Source organism: Trachinotus anak, unplaced genomic scaffold, assembly GCF_046630095.1.
Source record: "Trachinotus anak isolate AG129_WGS33_773 ecotype Australia unplaced genomic scaffold, CSIRO_AGI_Tana_v1 ptg000011l, whole genome shotgun sequence".
Taxonomy (NCBI): domain Eukaryota; kingdom Metazoa; phylum Chordata; class Actinopteri; order Carangiformes; family Carangidae; genus Trachinotus; species Trachinotus anak.
Window position 1 is genome coordinate 18,877,505 of NW_027273862.1, and position 16,350 is coordinate 18,893,854.

Genomic DNA, 16,350 nt, shown 5'->3' on the forward strand with positions numbered 1-16,350 from the left:
ATCCCATCACCACACATGAGAGTGTTTACAATATGACACTTACGAGTTGGTCACACTCGTAAGTGTGGCTAGGCCTCACAGCAGAGAGTAGTGATACAGCAAAATGACATTGCTGTTAAAACACAATTTCATGCAAGAGAGGAAGCATGTCTCACATGACAAACCATTTACTGCAGCAAGGTACAAAAATGTCCCAGTTGATGCTAAGGCATAAAACTCAGAGACAAATGTAAAATATTCATATTGTGCATGGCAAAATAATTATTTTCTTCTCTTTTGCTATTTGTCAAAAAAGAACACCAAAATATCTGAGCATTTAAAATAAATCACAAGTGTAAATCAACTGAAAATAAAGGGGTTTTTTGCTTTCAGCTCATTTTCATAGTCTCATGGTATGACAAGATGTGGGACCATTTGATAAAAACCATTGTCAATAAGAAAAATACTTACCATTAAATTAAATCAGTCAGTAAATCTAAATGCTACCTAAATCTTAATAATAGATAAATATTTTGTTATATAATTATCCTGAATATATTTAAAAGAAACACCACCGAGATAATTCAGTTGGACCTCACGCAAACATCAATTGAAGATGTGTTGCAGGAATGAGTCATCTCAATCCAGCTGTATCTGATTAGCATACCCACTCACACACCAGGAACAAATGTAAATATTGCAATAAAACCTGCTGTAATAGTATCAATTCAGCATCGAGGATAGGTTCCAGTTTGTTTTTACTACGTCTAGCAATATTGGATGCATGTGAGCATAGAGTAATACAATTTCAATAATTGTTATTAAATCTACATGCAAATATAACTCTCAGTAATTGATGTTGTACCAGCACACTCTTCTCCATGCACTGTTATTTGATGTTATGTGGATGCATCGGCTTTAAAGAGAGGGACCTCTCTCTCTCTCTCTCTCACACACTCACACACACACACACACACACACACACACACACACACACACACACACACACACACAGTTAATATTGTTATGGCATAGTCAAACAAACATTAAGAGAGTGCAACATTTTGTAAATTATTTACTTTGAGAAGAGCATTTATGCTTAAAATACTGTACTGTAAGGTGTAAGATGCAGCTTGTAAGCAATATAGCAAAACTGAATGGTGAGCAAATATAGTTTGGAGGGTGGGAGGGAGTTTTACTTTATCTAAACTATGGTAGACACCATCTGTATTGGTAGGTGCTCAGGAATACTAGCATTATTTGTTTAAGTTGTTGTTCAAGTGAACCTAAAGCTGAAGAATGTGTAAGATGAAAGGGCCAAAGCAACTCTACAGGACAGCATGGTGAAGCACCCACAAAGGGGTTGTCTGCTCAGCAAGGCTGAACAATTTGGCGCTCTGTAGACTGAGGCACCCCATTTGGCTAATGAAGTCCCAGACTGTCTTCACACCACACCCCCACCCACAGCTCCACTATGAAATGTTCTACTCATGAAAGTAATGAGGCAGGGAGGGAGAAAGACTCTTCTGGCCACTGATAACCTCAGACTAAACTTGCAACCTTACGAGACAAGGGCCTAATATCTGGCCGTCAATCAGCCCCAGCATCCCTGGCTGGAGTGTTTAATTACAAGGATCAATTATTTACCAGCCTCCTCTTTCACTACTCAGTGCTCCCAAAAAAGGAGTGTAAAGAAAAAAAAGAAAAAACATTGGCAAGACCATGAAGAAGTTGTGGTGGAAAATTTAGTACAGGGAAAACAGTAAGTTGGCTGTTCCAGATAATATGGATAATGTTTATTCTGTGCATGGTGTTTAACAGATGAGTATGTCTAGATTTTTTAAGTATAACTATAAAACTACTTCAACGGGTACTGTCACCTCAATATGAAAAAAGGTCATTTCAAAGCATTTAACTTTCAACAATTACAATCACATTTAGTACATACAAACTGTTATTAGACTTAATTATTAGAGAAACTGAAAATAGTAAATAAAAGCAAATATCTGGAGTAGCCATCAAATATATGTTCACTACAAATCTAAAATCAAAGTAAATAAAACTTAATTTATTAATTGCTTATCTTAACAGTGTTTCAACGTTCTTTAACATTTTAAGCATGCAACTACTATGGCTCCCTGTACTTCATATATTTGCTCCTAAAGCCATTTCTTGACTTCAGCTGCATGTCCCTAACAGCAACTACAAGGCTTTTAACTAATTTGAAGATACAAGCTCATGTTACCCCTTTGCTTGTATTCACAACAGCACTTCAGCTGGCTGATGCTGGGAATATAAGTAAGGAAACACAAACTAAGTCACAAAAAAGAACCTTTTATCTGAAATTGTGTACATTTCTAATGCTGCAGCCCATGTACTGACAAAGACCATTAAGAGAAAATGTGTCACATATTAAAATTCCAAATTGCTGCATGCCTGTTTTATAATAAGGTTTTATAAATTGCATATTAATTATATTAATTAATAGTATATCAATTTTCTAAACAGTCTTGCACAAAAGTACAAGACATTCTTTGTACTGTGGACCTAGAGAGTCATTTCTAACATCAGCTGGCCCAAGATTCAATGTAAGACTTTGCTCTTTGACAAGACAACATCATATTAACCCTATCTATGCCCTTCTTCACAAGCTGGTACACTCAGTACCTGGTAAAAAAAAAAAAAAAAAAAGATCCTGCAATCACATGGTATTCGTTGACACTGATGCATTTCTCCTTCCTGACAACCTCAACAACTGTATGTTCCACAAAAAACACCTGTGCTCTCCACTGCACAAAACCACATTTAATGTAAAAATGTTAAAACAGATGGTAACTGCTTAACTACTTTAGGTGAGAATACTGCACACTACTTCTCCTACTCTATGTTCTATCTTGCATCTAAAAATGCAAAAAAGAAAAAAAAACATTGAGAAGTAGCAGCTGGTGGAGTGTTTTGTGGTCATCTATCCATTGAGCAGAGTGCCTCTTCATGTGTCCAAATTACAGCCAGCCAAATAACCCAAATAACTGGGGAAGTGAAAAATGCAGCACTCAATTTAGTCTGCTGTGGTTCAGGGTCTTAACAAGATACAACACCTGTGATTTGTGGTTTGCCTGTTTTGCTGTATTTTTGTGCTAGATTTCCATTGTCATCATGAGTCTAGCCTGGTTCATGCTATTTATGGTGTGCAAGCTCCACGTTGGCAACCATCTGCTTTCTACATGAGCTGGCATTAATGCTTCTGTTACTTTCATGATGACCCCAGACTTAAAATTATAGTGCTTTGGTAGTCCCAAGAACAGTTTACACTTTTGTGAGTTCTTTATTGTTCTACTGTTGTTGCCTTTGCTCACCAATACTGACTGTGAACAAGATGAAATGTGTATGTGGAAATTTCTAAGCATGGCCCGATACCATTGGTGATGCTCACATTTCTGAATCTAATTATAACAGTCTAATTTGAATTATAAAAGTATGTCATTCATTCAACATCAACACTAACATATCTTCAAGACTATATTTAATTGTTAAGAATAATACATCTCTAATAAATCTCCTTTTGCATCAGTCAATGCATAAAGATATACCTTTATGCATTGACTGAGATCAATAGTATAGTTTGAGTATGATCAATAATAATACGTAACTGCCCAACCAATATTTGTTATTTGTCTAAAACTGCTCAAAAATTTGTTGATGTTGAAAGACTCTGATATTGATCCAAAAAAGTAGGTTTCACACTTATGGCCTTATTAAATCCACAAGGGGGAGCGTGTTGAGACTGAAATAAAAGAGTAGGCAGCTCGTTTCTCCTACAGCAGCACAGGGTTTCTCCCCTGGACTCTCAGCTGATGGCTCATTAATCTGTTCTAGAGGAGGTCCCCTACGCAAGCAGTCTGCGCCAGTGGAGGACTCCTCATGCTTTGTCTTTCCAGCACAATTGTTTAACTCAACTATAAATATTATTGTGTTAAAGAGATGGCTTCACATGAAAGTATAATATCAAAAAAGAAGTAGAAAGAAAAAAAGAAAGAAAACATGTTGCAGAAAAGTTTGAAAAAAAAAACAACACACATTTATGCTGTATTTTTTAAACATTAAAATTGAATTCAGTCATTTACTGTACTGTACAAGGGTGGCAGGTACTGCCAGTTCCACTGAGCATCAACACCACACTGTGCAGCTCTATACAGCTTTCAGCTCACTGTCTTGGTTTGATAGTTGAGTTACCAGTGTAAATTTTGCCAATGAAAACTATGATAAAAATAGTAACAATGTTAATAATAACATTTTCAATGACAAACATCAATAAGAACCAGATAATATTGTGACAGACGTATGAAAGGACAAATTAACTAATTGCTGTTTTCATGCAAAACTTGATTCAACAACCTGCATTCATCTGCAGAACAACACACTGTAACCAAGCTCTTGATTGGAAATGACAAATGGATTTACTGAAGAGACTGAGTCTTTTGCATTACTGCGAAGCAGAGTGGCGTGGACAATGTGTCTGTGAACAGTACCTTTTCAACTAACATTGCAACAGATCATGAGAACTATACACAGCAAAGATGGCGACAGGCATAGCCTCAAAATCCCAGTAAGACATAAAAATAATAAATGCATGACAAAAATGGGACTAAAATTCACTCAAATCTGCAAATGTGACCTCATGGAGGCGCAAGCAGAGTCTGCACAAACCTTTGTTCTATCAATCAAGTAGATGTTTAGATATTTGACAGGATAAGCATCCGTGGTGCTAGAGGCAGGTGATAATCAAAGCCATTAGGATTTGTCCTGAGGGGAAGATGAATGTCTGCAAAATATTTTATGTCAATCCATCTGACAGTCATTTTCATATTTTAGCCTGGGCCATAGTAGTGGACAAACTGAATAACATTACCATTCCTTGAACACTGCAGGTAATGTGGCTAAAAATCATTCCCCACCTTACATATTAAGTTGTGTTCCAGTGTGCCAGAAAACCATTGCATGGGAGTTAGTGGTGAGCTGCATAGTTCTTTGTTAAGTGAATGCATGCTTTCAGTGAAGAAATATGACAAACTATGAAATCAGATCAAACAAGCACAATGGCCATTTGTAAAACTGTGAAAATATCGTGTGGGCTACCAGTGGAAATTAGCTACCTGCATACACATTTACAGCCAGATGTCCTGTGTGGGAGGCAGCAGGGCACTGAAAGGCTTCATTTACACACTTTGGTTTAACTGCAGTATTTGCTCTAACACCCATCATTGCTTAAGTACGCTATTCATACATACTCTGCTTCAGCTGACAAGAGCAATTACATATTGGTGATTATTTTACAATAACCATTCATATTATTAATCTCACTGCCCTCAGTGACTTCAGTGGGAATTTGCCTGATAATAAGGGAGTTTTTTTTTTGTTTTTTTTACAGCAACTGATCTGTTAGTAGCATCATTACTTAACCACCACAAATGTGATTGCTTAAATGACACTTCAGTTAAGAATTTGCTATGTAAATGTACTATAACAATGTGTAAGCACCCTAGTAAGTTTGTAATGTTGCTGTGGTTCAAACATAACCCATGGAACTGCAATATTACCTACGTGTCATCACATAAATAAATAAAAGACATCTGCAGTGAAGCAACATTTAAAACATGACTTCTGAATGTAACTATGCAACATTTCCACAGAACGTCACACTATGTGAGATCTACAGCATGTACTGTACAAAAAAACAAAATCTATCAAACTGTTTTTAATAGCATCTGATTGGCAAGCTGTCTTGGGACAGTTGGCAAATGGGCGGGCAGCGGAGGAGTTTAGAGGTGCTAAAGTTCAGGCAGGAGCGACGCAGCACCCTGTGTCCTGCCAACAGCCTTACAGTGGCGCAATTCCTGACTAAGTTGTTGACCCATGGCCCCCACCTGCCTTGACCATGCATTATATAGGGGGGGCATCACTTCCCCTCCTATGCTGCTTGCCACACCAGAAGGCTTTTGACTCATGCCCATCTGTCCTGGTAGTACATACATTAAATGAAAGCCAAGATACCAGCACTCTAACCAATTCATGCATGTCTTTATAACAAGTTGTCATATAGTGTGTGAACAGAATCTTTACCTTAGAAACATCTCAGTTAAGAGAATAAGTATCAGTGAAGAGGTAATTTCTAACAGTTATCTTTAGATTGCATTAAGATACTACTGAGGTGTTATAATGCACAAATTAGGAAAACTAGTTCTTAACACTGGTGTTATTGCATTTTTTTCAAATTCAAAACCATTTAATATATTTGTTACAAAACTAATATAAAAGCTCTGCAATACATCTTATCTTTAAGAAGCTTATGATATGAACTGCTGTTGATGCTGTCAGGAGGTGCTGTATTTTTTGGGACTGTAGTTAGTGGTGATGCTGTAACGAAATGTACGACACGGATAGGTGTTTCAAACACTGACACACATTAGAGGGACAGAATATAAGAAACACCTCTTAGTGTGAGTTTACATGCCTATGCCATTACCATAGCAACCAAGGCAGACTGGATGACAATGCCTGAAAATACAAATACGACCTAATCACCAGTAAATATCAGTGTGGACAGTCCCAGAAATTCATTTTAGTCACACATCAGATTTGCCTATGTGAACCTATTCTAGGAACTTAATGTGTTCTTTTGTAATAATGGTAATAAAAGAAGGTAAAATTACATAATTGCTCGTTTGAATATTTTCACATGGCACTCATTTGGTGTGAATTAATCTTTGACATATTTATAATAGTAAAGATGTAAACATACCTGACCAGGTTGGATGTCTAAGTAATGAAGCACCTCTTTGAGCATGACAGGCGTGTGAGGAGGCTTTTCAGTTGAAACAGAAGACAGTTTTTCAGATCTTTCCCAGGGACCAGGACCAGAGGATGCATCAACTGTAGAAGTGTGCAGGCTTAACTTCCATGACTTCCACGCTCTCCACACAGCCAGACTGGTTTTCCTTAACATTGGGTTGGAGCGCAGAGACGTGTGGAAAATCATGATCCTTTAAATGATCTATGTAGAAAATAAGAGCAAAGCTATTAAGTGTTTAAGCCAATTAAAAAGAGCAGGGTTTGTAATACAGTTGAATATTAGTGTGTATATTGAAAACTGAAGTAAGTGGTAATGGACTGCAAGTGACAGGTGATTACTCATTTTAAAATAGGCGACTGTAAGTGTTTATGTAGTTACTATGCTTTTTGGAATAGCCTAGAATATATACCAAATGGTTACATACAGCAATGCAGTGTAACAACTATGTACAATGCATATAACTTTTAAATGGCTTAAGTAGCTGATTTCCAGCCTGGTATACAGTCTATGGGTATACCCAGCCAAAACAATCACTTTCTTAACATTTCAAGCCAGCTGAAAGCACTCTGAAGGGCTGAACCCTTCAAACAGCACCTATCTGTGGTCCAAGTACAGCATTAACACCACACCCACAATAAGAATATAATCTTTGGCTGATTGGTTTAACATTTTGGCATTTTACATGAATAATACTGCCCGCACCAGGCACCAAAGTGAGCTACATGGTTAAAAAAGGTATTGAGGTGTTTCCTGGCAACAAGATGTCTTGAAAATTAAGAGCTCAGTTTGAGATGTAAAACAGAAACATGTTCAGGAGCTGAAGGCATTTAACATGTTTGTACATGGCATTGCTAAACGCAATAGAAATGTTCAATGGCAGCAAATAGGCTACACAGTACCTGAAATACAAATACTCAGTCATAATGCATCATTGTAGTCAGATTGTGGGCCATACCTGCAGTGCAGGAATCAACTTTACTGTAAATTTATTATCACTTATGAACCATTCTGTAATTATTTGTATCTATGTTATTGCCTCCAATTCTCATAAGTGTATATTATCACAACTTAAGTGATTTTGTCTCAAAACATACAAGTCTTTTAAACAACCTGTCTACACTGTGCAATAAGGTTGGGGAAAGGTGGGGAACCATTCAAGGATAACTGGGGCATTATTATATCATTCAAGGAAGAGGTATTTTTTCAAGGGCCCGTTATACTTTCTGTATTTCCATGGCTACTTAGCTGCTAGCCTTACAGCTACGAGCAGAAAGGAGTTCACAAAAGCATACGATTACTGCTCTGGGTTGGTGGTAGCTGTTAAAAGATCATTTCATTTAACCAAACGCCTGTCATCGTGTAATGGTGTGCTGCTGGTCTGGAACAAGACTGTTTTGGTGTGAGGCAGCTTAGCTAACCTACCTTGCTAAGAATGCGAAAGCTAGCATGGAGCAAGCTTGCGTGAGTGGTTGTGAGTTACAGACATGGAGTTACAAATGAAGACACTAATCTTAACTATAGTGTGTTACAGAGGTGTGTGGCTAAGCTCGGCCTTTAACGATAAATGTGTTGCCCTTCAACATAAAAGTGTGTAGTAGCTGTGACGGTATGTAGATGAGCAGTGGCTTACACCTGGTACGTTGGATGCCCACCGGCGCAGTTAGCTTCAAAAAATATCAACGAATACACCAACAGGGACGCAACAGTACACTCAGATACATTTAAAGATATTTCTCCCGGGTGAATTGTGTTTACACCTCAGGCAAGTTAACTGTTGCTTACCGTAGTACTCAGCGGAGTGGCTCCACCTTCGACAGCAGCATGCCCGCCGCGTCACGTCGGCACCGCCCCATGACCAGCGGCTCACACCCAATCTGCTGCGACGGAGGAAGAGGGCTTGTTTTTGAAATTATTGGCGCTTGTCGTGCTAGCTATGGCCGTCTAGAAGCTTTGCTAGCGAATTCATTTTTAAGAACACGGACTGCTTGTTTCTTGTCGGAAAACGTTACCGTGGTGATGAAACGAAAGAAGACGGTTGCTGGCTAAAAGGTAAGGCAAAACAACAATCCCCTCACCGTGTAACCGACATTGGGGGACACTAATTTACCGTTGGAAGTTGTGAGAGCTAGCTAGCAGGCGTTAGCCAACCCAGCCAAGTTAACCCCCTCACATTTTCCATCAAGAAGCTTTAATGTTGTAAAAAAAAAATATAAATATATATATATTTTCTATTCTTTATTAAGAATTGACAAGTTTCTATAATTCATCTTTGTCTAGGTCTTCAATGAAGCGCTATAACGTCCATAAACAGAGACATATTCAAACACCAGACACCGTTTTAATTCCTATGCTAAATTCAATTTCCTGTATTGTTAGCTTTTCACCAAAACACAGCCTGGTTTGCATAGCATGAGTTTTTATGATTGACACACCGGCTGGGTTGGCTTCATAGCTAATCGTTTCGCCTTTAAAAGCGTCATATTGCAACATATGCTTGAATTCAGATTTTTACCGTATGTAGATATATTTAATGACCCTTAACTAACAGTATAACAATATCTCTCATGACTTTTCACGACTTGAAAGTTACTAGTCTTTAACTGCTAGGCCAGATGTATAATTCATGCATTAAGCCTCATTGTTGTAATGTACTGGTATCTTTATGTCTTGGATTTAAATAGAATAGAAACATTGGTCCATTAATTTCACTGTAATGAGTAGAAATAAAGCATGGGAATCATAGTTGTTATCTATGCAGTGATGGGGAGGAAAAACATAAACCTCGCCAACCAAGTCTTAACATAAGTGTTATTTTGTAAATGTGTACACGTGGTTACTTTAATGATAATATGCAAACCCTATTTATACCAAAGACAAAATATTTTAAGACTATAGCATACAACCCAATATAATCAACATTGTACTTGGATTTATTGCAGGACTGTTGTATTAAATGCATCTCCTAGCCCTTTTAAAGGACATTCATAGTTTATAGTAATGTAATCAAGGAGATGCTGAGACAATCCTTTCAGGGAGCCCAAAGAACCTTGTAGGTAACTTAAGTCACTTTTAATACACCTGTCCATTTTTCACAGTTTTCTCTTGGTTTGTGTGATTTAATAAGGATATTATTAAACATTACATTGGTGAGTTACATTTATAATTATCAATCAATTTATAATGTAAATGTAGTTAATTCATTGTCTTTGTTTTGCAGACACACTTCAGTTGATGCAGACTGACCACAATGGCAAATAGTGTGTGCAGCCATGTAAAGGTGGTTGTTCGGGTGAGGCCAGCCAATGACAGTGAGAAGCGTGAAAACTGTCGAAATGTGGTCCAGGTTGTTGACAACCACATGCTCATATTTGACCCCAAAGAAGAGGACTTATCGTGTTTTGGGTCACAAAGATTGCGGAACAGAAATATCAACAAGAGGGCTAACAAAGACCTCAAGTTTGTTTTTGACCATGTCTTCAACGAGAACTCTACTCAAGTTGACGTCTTTGAGAATACCACTAAAGCAGTTTTGGATGGTGTGATGAATGGATTTAACTGCACAGGTAACAGATGAAAAAATACAAGCTGTGTGTCAAAAGCTACACCAGGCTGCCAAACATGCTGGAATACTGTTTGCCAACCACTATTTGCCTAAAAGTTCACCATATCTACCATTTTGTATATTAAAAGTGATGATAGGTCGAATTCAGAACTTGTTTCCGCTATTTAATAATACAGCTGTGTGTTTTTGTGTGTGTGTGTAATGTAGGCTTGCATTAAAGTTAGTGCACCAATTTACAACCCCATTTCCAAAAAAGTTGGGACTTTGTTAAATGTAAATAAAAACAGAATCCAATGATGTGCCAATCATGCAAGCCCCTATTTAATGGAAAATAGAACAAAGACAACATATCAAACATTGAAACTGGGAACGTTTTATGAAAAATATATGCTCAATTTAAATTGATGCCAGCAACAGGTTTCAAAAAAGTTGGGACAGTTTACCGCTGTGTTGCATCACCTCTTCTTTTAACAACATTCTGTAAATGTTTGGGAACTGAGGAGATCAGTTTTTTTGGCATTTTGAAAGGGAAATGTTTTCCAATTCTTGTCTGATATAGGATTTCAACTGCTCAACAGTTCAGGGTCTCCTTTGTCATATTTTTAGTTTCATGATATGCCAAATGTTTTCTATGGGTGACAGGTCTGGACTGCAGGCAGGCCAGTTTAGTGTCCAGACTCTTCTACTACGGAGCCATGCTGTTGTAATACTTACAGAATGCAGTTTGGCATTGTCTTGTTGAAAAATGCCAGGTCTTCTCTGAAAAAGACGTCTGGATGGCAGCATATGCTGCTCCAAAACCTGTATATACCATTCAGCATTAATGGTGCCTTCCCAGATGTGCAATACAGTCTTTCACAAGGTGGTGAACTGACCTGTTGCTAATTAACCTAATTAGTTGTGAGATATTCAACCATGTTTTGTTTGTTTTAAGCATTACACAACTTTTCCAGTCTTCTATTGCCCCTGTCCCAACTTCTTTGAAAGGTGTCTTTGTTCTCTTTCAATTAAATATGGGTTTACATGATTTGCAAATCACTTTCATTTCCATTTTACACAGTGTCCCAACTTTTTTGGAAACAGGGTTGTAAATAAAGGTAACACCTGAATGACTCTGCATTAAGATAAAGTTGCATGTATCACGCCTCACCTTACATGGTTTTTGTTAATGTCTTGTTAGTTATGGAGCCCCAAAAGGGTCATGGTGGGATTTTCTTTCTGAACTACTTTAGCAATCCCTCTCAATACTTTTACATTACCTTGCAGTACTTTTGGATTATCTTGCAAAAAATATTTTGTGCTACCTTGCAATAATGTTTGCTTCACCTCAAATTAGGTTTTAAATTACTTCACATTAAACATGTTTGCTATAGGAACAATTTTGGGAAATGCTTTGCACATATGACAGAAAGGAGAGATGATGTGACACTTTACTTTCTGCATGTACTGTCTATTGTCAACAGCCAAAGCTATATCATCCCATGGCTATGGTCATGATCACAGCTCTAGTCAGAATCAGCCTCAGCAGCAGCTAGTTTTAATAAGACAGTGTAGAAAGCTAGGTTAACTAGCTTTGCAGCTCTGCTAGCTCTCTATCTCGCTGCAGCTTAGCCTACTATCATTGATTTAAAAATAGACCTTCCTTAAGGTAGAATTTATTGCAGAAATGTCGTATTAGTCTGCATTAGCTTTAGCTCTCTAATAAAGAATGTTTAGCACCCAGTTTATCTTGATTGAATTGTGCTATGTGACCAAAACTTTTTGAATTGTATTTGTTTCAGTGGTGTGAGTTTTAAGCTTGTCATTTAGGTGTTGTTGTTCAGAACATAATTCAAATCAGTTAAGCTTAATTAAGCCAAACTTTTCACAATAACCATGCCTTTTTTGGGTCCCATTATGAAATATAATATATTTGATGCTTTAATTTCTTATGTTCCAAGATTTCATATTCCAGTTTGTGGTTATGCATTATCTAAAGCAAGTTTAATGTTGCGTTAAGCATTTATATTATACAGTACATGTGTTTTATTTGTATAGAGATGTCATTCACTTGTCTTTAATTGAATTGTTTTTGATTTACAGTGTTTGCCTACGGTGCTACTGGAGCAGGCAAGACACATACCATGTTAGGCTCACAAGATGACCCAGGGGTCATGTATCGTACCATGAAAGAGCTGTTCAAACGCATGGATGATGCCAAGGAGGAGAAAGAATTTGCTGTTGAATTCTCATATCTTGAGGTGAATATTTCAGTTTTTATTGCTTTTCTGTTTGTTTTCTTCTCTTTGTTATCTGTATTAGTTTATAACCTGTTCATTTTTTGGATTTAAGTGATTCTCAGACTTTGAAGGGTTTCAGTTGTAATATTCTGAGAAGATTGAACCACACTGCTTTTGCCTAAAGGAACTGCAGCAATTACAAACTGCTTTAATAGCTTTAAAACATTTCACTGTTTACTTGTATCCCATACAGAGCCTTAACCTGACCATACATTATTGTCTTGACTGATCTCTTTGGGTGGTTTTAATGGATTTGCCGTTGTTTGCTGTTATATTTGTTGTTTGTTTGCAGGTTTACAATGAACAGATCAGAGATTTGTTGGCTAATGCAGGCCCTCTTGCAGTGAGAGAAGACAGTTCTAAAGGAGTTGTTGTTCAGGGCCTCACACTGCATCAGGTTAGTAGTAACATGTATCATACACACCCCTAGGATCATAGAGCTTTTTAAAGGTAAATACTGGTGTCACTCCAAAGTCAATGTATTACATTGAGTCTCTCAGTTGTTTTTGCAGTACACAATGTAATGTTTTTAAGTAGAAAATCATATTTTTCAAGTCTGTAGGGGTTGTACAAGAATAAATCACAAGAAATGTGCTCCCCTGCAAGCACTGATATTTAAAAATGCATTTCCTGTGTTAATACATTAGCAAAAAAGTGTTTACGGTTACAGTTCAGGAAAACTGTTTTCTCTAGCAACTTTCTTTCTCTTAATAAATGAAGGTTGTGTGTACATTTTGAACTGAAACTTAAGCTTTGTGCTGTCATCAATTAGACAGCTTAAGTGTAGCCTGTTGTCCCTCGTTGTTTTTGAGTTCAAGTGCTCCGTGGTGGTCCTTTTACTGTCTCATGCACCATCGATGTTGTCTTTTTGTTTTTCTCTCTCTCTTTCCATACAGCCCAAATCTGCAGAGCACATTCTTGAGGCTTTGGATTTTGGCAATCGAAACAGGACACAACACCCAACTGATATGAATGCCACCTCTTCCCGGTCCCACGCTGTATTTCAGGTCTTTCAGTCGAGGTTTATATAAATCCCAAAGGACAATTAGGCTGTAACATGATGTCATAACTTAAGATAAGAAAACAATATAAAATAGACAATAATTAACAAGAAGAAACATAAATGCAAAAGCTTAAATGTAAACAGTTTCTACTCAATTTCAAGGATGCAGTTACTAATATCTCCATTTTATAGATAAGTAGATAAGTATTAAAAATATCTGGTTTACGCCTAACAATGCATCACAGTTTACTTCTTAATTGTCTTAAATTGACAGTTCTGTGTTCTTTATTCCAGATATATTTGAGGCAGAAGGACAAAACCGCCAGCCTCAATCCTAACGTTTGTGTTGCCAAAATGAGCCTGATTGATCTAGCAGGCTCAGAGAGAGCCAGCGCTACCAACGCCAAAGGGGCACGTTTGCGGGAAGGTGCTAACATCAATCGCTCACTCCTTGCCCTAGGAAATGTTATCAATGCTCTTGCTGACCCAAAGGTGAGTTTAGTTTACCCTATACATACTGTATATAACAAATAGAGGGTTGGAAAAAATAACAAAACAACTTTTTAGATAAACCTGAAAACTTACCAGTGTTCAAAATAGAAATCTATAGATAGAAATGAAATCTTTGCAGAAGCTGCAAAGCTCTCCATGTTCTTAAGAAGCCCCATCATGCAAAACAAGGGAAGTAAAGTAAAGTCATGAATGGTTTTTTATGACCATGTAATTTTGACATTGCTCTGGTCATACAATAGTCAAGTGATGTATGTCGACATTTTATAGGGCCAGCCTTTGTTGAGGACATCGTTTATATTTTCCAAGGCCATTAAGCCCCGGTACCGAGTTGTCCACCCGTTCCTAGAAAACTTTTTAACATTTGGACTCTTTTTCTAGTAACAGAGAAATCACTGGAAAAGGGAAATTGGAAAATTTAGTTTCCCTTTTAAATATTTAAAGGTTTCACATTTTCTCTTTCCTGTGAGCATTCTCCCACATGTGTCAATGACAGCTGGAAATTCAAATTAGGGATCTGTTAACAAAAGCTTTAATATTCAAATGGTGTTGTGTGCTTGTTGTAACACTAAGAATCTTGAATTTTGAATGCACTCAAGACACCTTCTGGTTAGCAAAGACAGCTGCACACCACAGTATCTGTCAAACAAGAACGTGAACAAATGGGTCGGTTAGTTTGGTTACAAATCAAACACTTCTCTGCAATTCACTGCCTAAAATAAGTTAGAATGATGTTTCTCTCAACTTTTGAAATAATGTTATACAAATTAGATAAAATCAACCAAGATTCATCATTATAAACCAACTAAAGCAATAAAATACACACAAACATTAAATAAGTGAATAATTACTCAGACTTAAAAAGAAAATTGCAGTAAAACATAAGCTACAGTCTATTGGCAGATATAGTTTAGATATAGAATCTTAGATTCTTTGTAGTCTGCCAGGCTTGGGCAATAGCTGTTTTTTTTAATGAGTAATAATTGTATTGTTGTATTTTTTGTTTTTAGATATGTTTTTTATAATATAAAATTATATTATTGTAAGTATTGGCGATGCTGTCACCAAACAGCAGTTTAAAGTCTTATTTGTCCCATGCCAAGGTATAATGTACAGTAAGCAAAGCTGTGAAATGAAGGTCAGTCTTGGCAGCAGGGCAGATTCTGCAAAACTGCAAAAAGAAAAAGTTTGTTTCCTTTTTTGAGAGAAATTTCAAAAAATATTGCATATTGTGGGAAATATCGTGGTATTCAATCTTAACGAATATCAGCCCAAGCCTGGGTCTGGCATTGCTAGCTCTTCACTCAATCACCAACTACAGATGTTAATAACATATACACAGATAAACTGACAAAAAATGTTTATAAAGTGCTTTACATTTAGTGTGTCCAGAGATAGGCACTAATACACTGCATAGCAGATACTAACGCATAAAAAACTTCTAGCAGACAAAATGGTTTCATCTAGTATTGTTTTAATGCATTTTTGTTTTTCAACAAATCAACAGTCAATATGGATATTTTGAATCATGTTCTTAAGATTATTATGGTTTAAGGTATATGAAGTTAACCACAACACTCCATATAAAACAGAGCCTGGGAAGTGGAGAGTCAACTGAGTATTTGGGTATTATTTCATTCCAGTTGCATACATTAACCTGTCAAGCAGTCTTCTCATTTTACACACGAGTCTCAAGGGATGAGGCACAAGCAGGCCACATGCATTTAGGAAGTGCTGTGCAAATGTACCACAGCTATGTTGAAATGTGATCCTTCTTCAACAGGTTACTTCATTCTTGGGTTAAAACTGTGTTGTTTCATGGACTCTGTCCAGTTACTATTATACCCTGTTCACCATTCTTGAGTGTTGCAATCATGAAATAGAATAGTTTGATCTGCTCATGCTATAACGCCCACCACTAATCCCCACTCCTTCTCCACCCTATCCCCATGGTTATTGGTGCTCCAGTGTTCACTGTTGGCAGACAAGGAATTCATGTTGTGGCCATTGTTTACAGGAAAGAATGTCCCCACTTGTGTCTGGGCTGACATGCCTTTCGTTTGAGTGAGAAGAATGTCTGCTACTTCTGTTTGGGCTGTTCAGTATGTCATCTTCATGCTATGCTGCACAGAGGTTTTTGTTGTAAGTTGTTTGCCTTAGGCGATGT

General features: G+C 37.2%; 2 protein-coding genes across 4 annotated transcripts in view; one reads left to right on the top strand and one right to left on the bottom strand.

The window, feature by feature from the left end:
* The window catches only part of mettl15 (methyltransferase 15, mitochondrial 12S rRNA N4-cytidine), a 42,982-nt gene extending 34,231 nt beyond the window's left edge, over positions 1-8,751 (bottom strand). The window contains exons 1-2 of one of the 2 annotated variants that reach the window (XM_071488698.1): positions 8,612-8,751; positions 6,779-7,030 (exon numbers count right to left, since the gene is read on the bottom strand). In XM_071488698.1, coding sequence (XP_071344799.1) covers positions 6,779-7,015 — 237 coding nt within the window. In that variant the 5' untranslated portion in view covers positions 7,016-7,030; positions 8,612-8,751. Of the gene's footprint in view, positions 1-6,778; positions 7,031-8,459 lie in introns of both variants that reach the window. The other variant, XM_071488699.1, reaches the window with a different exon arrangement.
* The window catches only part of kif18a (kinesin family member 18A), a 29,121-nt gene continuing 21,511 nt past the window's right edge, over positions 8,741-16,350 (top strand). For both annotated transcript variants that reach the window (XM_071488696.1, XM_071488697.1), the window contains exons 1-6: positions 8,741-8,878; positions 10,047-10,392; positions 12,474-12,631; positions 12,963-13,067; positions 13,567-13,677; positions 13,968-14,165. In XM_071488696.1, the coding sequence (XP_071344797.1) occupies positions 10,077-10,392; positions 12,474-12,631; positions 12,963-13,067; positions 13,567-13,677; positions 13,968-14,165 (888 nt within the window). In that variant the 5' untranslated portion in view covers positions 8,741-8,878; positions 10,047-10,076. The remainder of the gene's footprint in view (positions 8,879-10,046; positions 10,393-12,473; positions 12,632-12,962; positions 13,068-13,566; positions 13,678-13,967; positions 14,166-16,350) is intronic.